This window comes from Limulus polyphemus, unplaced genomic scaffold (genome assembly GCF_000517525.1).
Source record: "Limulus polyphemus unplaced genomic scaffold, Limulus_polyphemus-2.1.2 Scaffold2953, whole genome shotgun sequence".
NCBI lineage: Eukaryota > Metazoa > Arthropoda > Merostomata > Xiphosura > Limulidae > Limulus > Limulus polyphemus.
The window spans coordinates 83156-86468 of NW_013668563.1; the positions used below are offsets into that span (position 1 = coordinate 83156).

A 3313-nucleotide genomic window follows, 5' to 3' on the forward strand; every position below is an offset into this window, starting at 1 on the left:
GGATTAAGTGGATTATTTACTTCATTTTGATAACATGTGTAACTAGTTGAGACTACATGACTGTTTGCTAAAGTTCCAGCAGATGAGGCAGTAATAGTATCATAATTCTTGAATTTCATCTCCTGTATCATATTATAGTACATCTTGTGATTCATTTGTAATGTGTGTAACTAGTTGAGACTACAAAACTGTATGCTAAGTTTAAAAGCAAATGAAGCAGCAATAGTATCATAATTCTTGAATTTCATCTCCTGTATCATATTATAGTACATTTTGTGATTCATTTGTAACATGTGTAACTAGTTGAGACTACAAAACTGTATGCTAAGTTTACAAGCAAATGAAGCAGCAAAAGTATCACAAGTTTTGAATTTCATCTCCTTAATCAAATTATAGTACATTTTGCGATTCATTTAGCTTGATATGGGAATTTGACTGAAAAATATCATATTCACCTTTTCTCCCTGCTGAGATGTTGAGGCAGATCTTGTTTGTCTAGTAACAGGTTTTGAGTTAGCCTGTTTCCCAGTTACCTTCGTCTGTGTCGTGCTCTGAGAACCTGTGGGCTTTGATGCAACTTTTCTAGGTGCAGACTGTGTTGTTTTCTGTGACTTGGAACGCAAATCTGCTCCACTAGTTGATTTAGCTGGAGGTTTTGTTGTGCTTTTACTAGTTTTATTCTGAAGTTTTCTACTGGATGTTACAGGTTTAGTAGGAGTTAGTTTCTTGATTCCTAAACAACCCAAACACAAATATTTTCATGTTTGTTTTTATCAGAGATAATTTAAAAAAATAGGAATGAACCTTAGTTCAATGTTAAATAATTACTAAAGTATTTTAACATTTTATTAGGCCCTGCACTTCAACTCTTTCAAAAAAAACGACAAATTCTAAAACTAATCGAAAGTTTAGTAGTTAGTTTTTAAAACACTTTTTAGCTAGAATGAAAGTTATGTGCTCAGAATGCATTTCCACTGAAGTTTAATGTGTTTTACACTATACCCCAATCCTTAATTCAGATGAGAATTCACTATTTAAGATAACATCAAGAGGAAGATAACAATGTACATGAACAGTAAAATTTACCCAAAAATAAATTATAAAAAGAATAACTTGTATAAATGAATTTACAATAAACTCTAGAGATTCATATAAAATTGTGTGTATTCCATAACAGCCTATTTCATATATTTTATAATCTGAATTTTACTGTGTTAGGAGTAAGACTTATTACTAAAATGTCTTTGAATAAATATCCCAAGAATAAAACTTTTTCCTTAATTTCAACAAAATCACTTGTCCATTTTTGTGCTTTCTAGAAATTCAAATATAAATATAAAGCCACTGAGGTAAAAAGTTATGGACCCATTATGTGAATTTTAAAAGACGTCCATTTATAAGAACAAACAAGTATAATTAAATCAAATTTATAATCAATTTCAATGGATAACCTTTCATTACCCATACCTGAGTTTTTCTCTTCATCATTTAACTCGGCTGTCAAATCATCATCATCTGCATTCTCCAATAGTTCATCCAGTACATTAACTTCTTGATCTACAAATTATTAAATGTGTGAGGCATAAAAGGTAATTAATAGATATATAAAATGATTTCAATTTAGACAAGACTCCATTTATATTTAATGAAAAGCATCATACAATGCAAGTTGACATAAACAATTGTGTACCTTCTGTCTTTAAAGGTTACAATCATTAGAATTGCAAATATTAAAAATTTACTTTTAATCAGACTAATTTACTAAAAAATGCCTTTATACAATTACTTATTAAACTTTTTCCGAAACAATTTTAATTTAAAAAATACCCCACAACTTTACTATTTGTTTCATTAATTAAAGGTAACTGTTGAATCATTATATAAGAATATTTTAAACTAAGATGAATACGTTTGCAGTTTAGACAGTATTACTTTTCAAACAGGGTGGTTAGCTTTTGGAATGAGATGCCTTCCAGGGTGGTGGAGGGAGAAAAGTTAACTGAATTAAAAAACAAAATTGGATGAATAAATGAGTAGTAAGGAGTGATTATAGTTGAGAGCTGAAAAGGACATCCTTCATGGGCTAACAAGCTCCTTTTGGTCCATTTAAAATTTTATGAAATGAATTAAAGATGGCCTTTTTTATAAATGTTAATGTTTTCCTTATCTGAAAATATATTTCTGATAGATACTTACCTCCTTGCATACATTAGCTATCTCTCATGGATCTGCTTTTGAGATTTTGCACATTCCATGAGCCTTGAGCTATCTCCTACCTAAGACCTGTTATAACGTAAACTGCACCATTGCATGGTATAATGCAACAATAGTCCTCAACTAATAAGATGTTGACACATCGTCCAAGCACAATAGGTCCCCATAAGCAATTGTAATCGAAACTCGCTTCATTTTTAGATGAGGCAAGGAATAATGTGCACTGGTAGTGGACAAGATGGGTGGAAAGGTGTGCAGAAAGATAAGAGAACATAGTAGCTAGAATCCCACATTGATGTTGTGGAAGGGCTGGTGCAATTGTGAAAACCTAGATGAGCTCCCTTTGGATAAAGCAACTGAAAATGAAAGCCTATGGAATGTGACACCCTACAGTGGGGGCTTAAAAGAGGGATAACCCTCATGGGAGACCACATCCATCTCATGCAGGGTATACTCTTCACCATGATGGAGGTGTGAAAGGAGAAAGCAAAATAAGACAATGTGTCACAGAGATGGGCAGAGAAAGACATGACCAAAGGAGCACTTGCATACAACAGGTCAGTAGGACATTAGGTGTAATGTGGCTAGGGCAATGTTCAAACTGTACAAGTTATTTACCTTACATACAGGAATGTTACATGAAGAAAACACACTGCCCTTTCTAGCTGGCTAAACCTCTAGGAAATTGGCATATCCTGTAATATGGGTTGCTCTGTATTACATTGAAATGGACATCCATGCCCTACTTCCCACCACATTTGCTTCCCATTCTGATTCTATCCAGAAGGATTGCACATGAACTCTCCATGTTGACCACCCCATTAGCTAGGAACTGGTAATGGCAAGGGTCTCCCATGCTCACTCAATGACAAGAGGATGTAATCAAATTGGGGAGGCACCGGAGAGGTGTCCTGATCTGACTGGTCTAATCACTGCAAGGGTCTTTTACCAGAGAAAGTCCAATGGGTTACCAAGAAACCTTATTTGATAATCCAGCATGAATGAGCCCCCCCCCTTACCTGGAGATCTACTGTGCATGAAGAATGTGTTGCCCTCCTAATCATATATGGTTGCAAGGGGCTATAATTATTTTCGGTAA

General features: G+C 34.1%; 1 protein-coding gene across 1 annotated transcript in view; it reads right to left on the reverse strand.

Annotated features, from left to right (window-relative positions):
* LOC106468296 (YTH domain-containing protein 1-like) overlaps positions 1-3313 on the reverse strand; it is an 85501-nt gene that overhangs the window by 79159 nt on the left and 3029 nt on the right. Inside the window, exons 2-3 of the mRNA XM_022396638.1 lie at positions 1468-1557; positions 456-733 (exon numbers count right to left, since the gene is read on the reverse strand). Of these exons, the coding sequence (XP_022252346.1) occupies positions 456-733; positions 1468-1557 (368 nt within the window). The remainder of the gene's footprint in view (positions 1-455; positions 734-1467; positions 1558-3313) is intronic.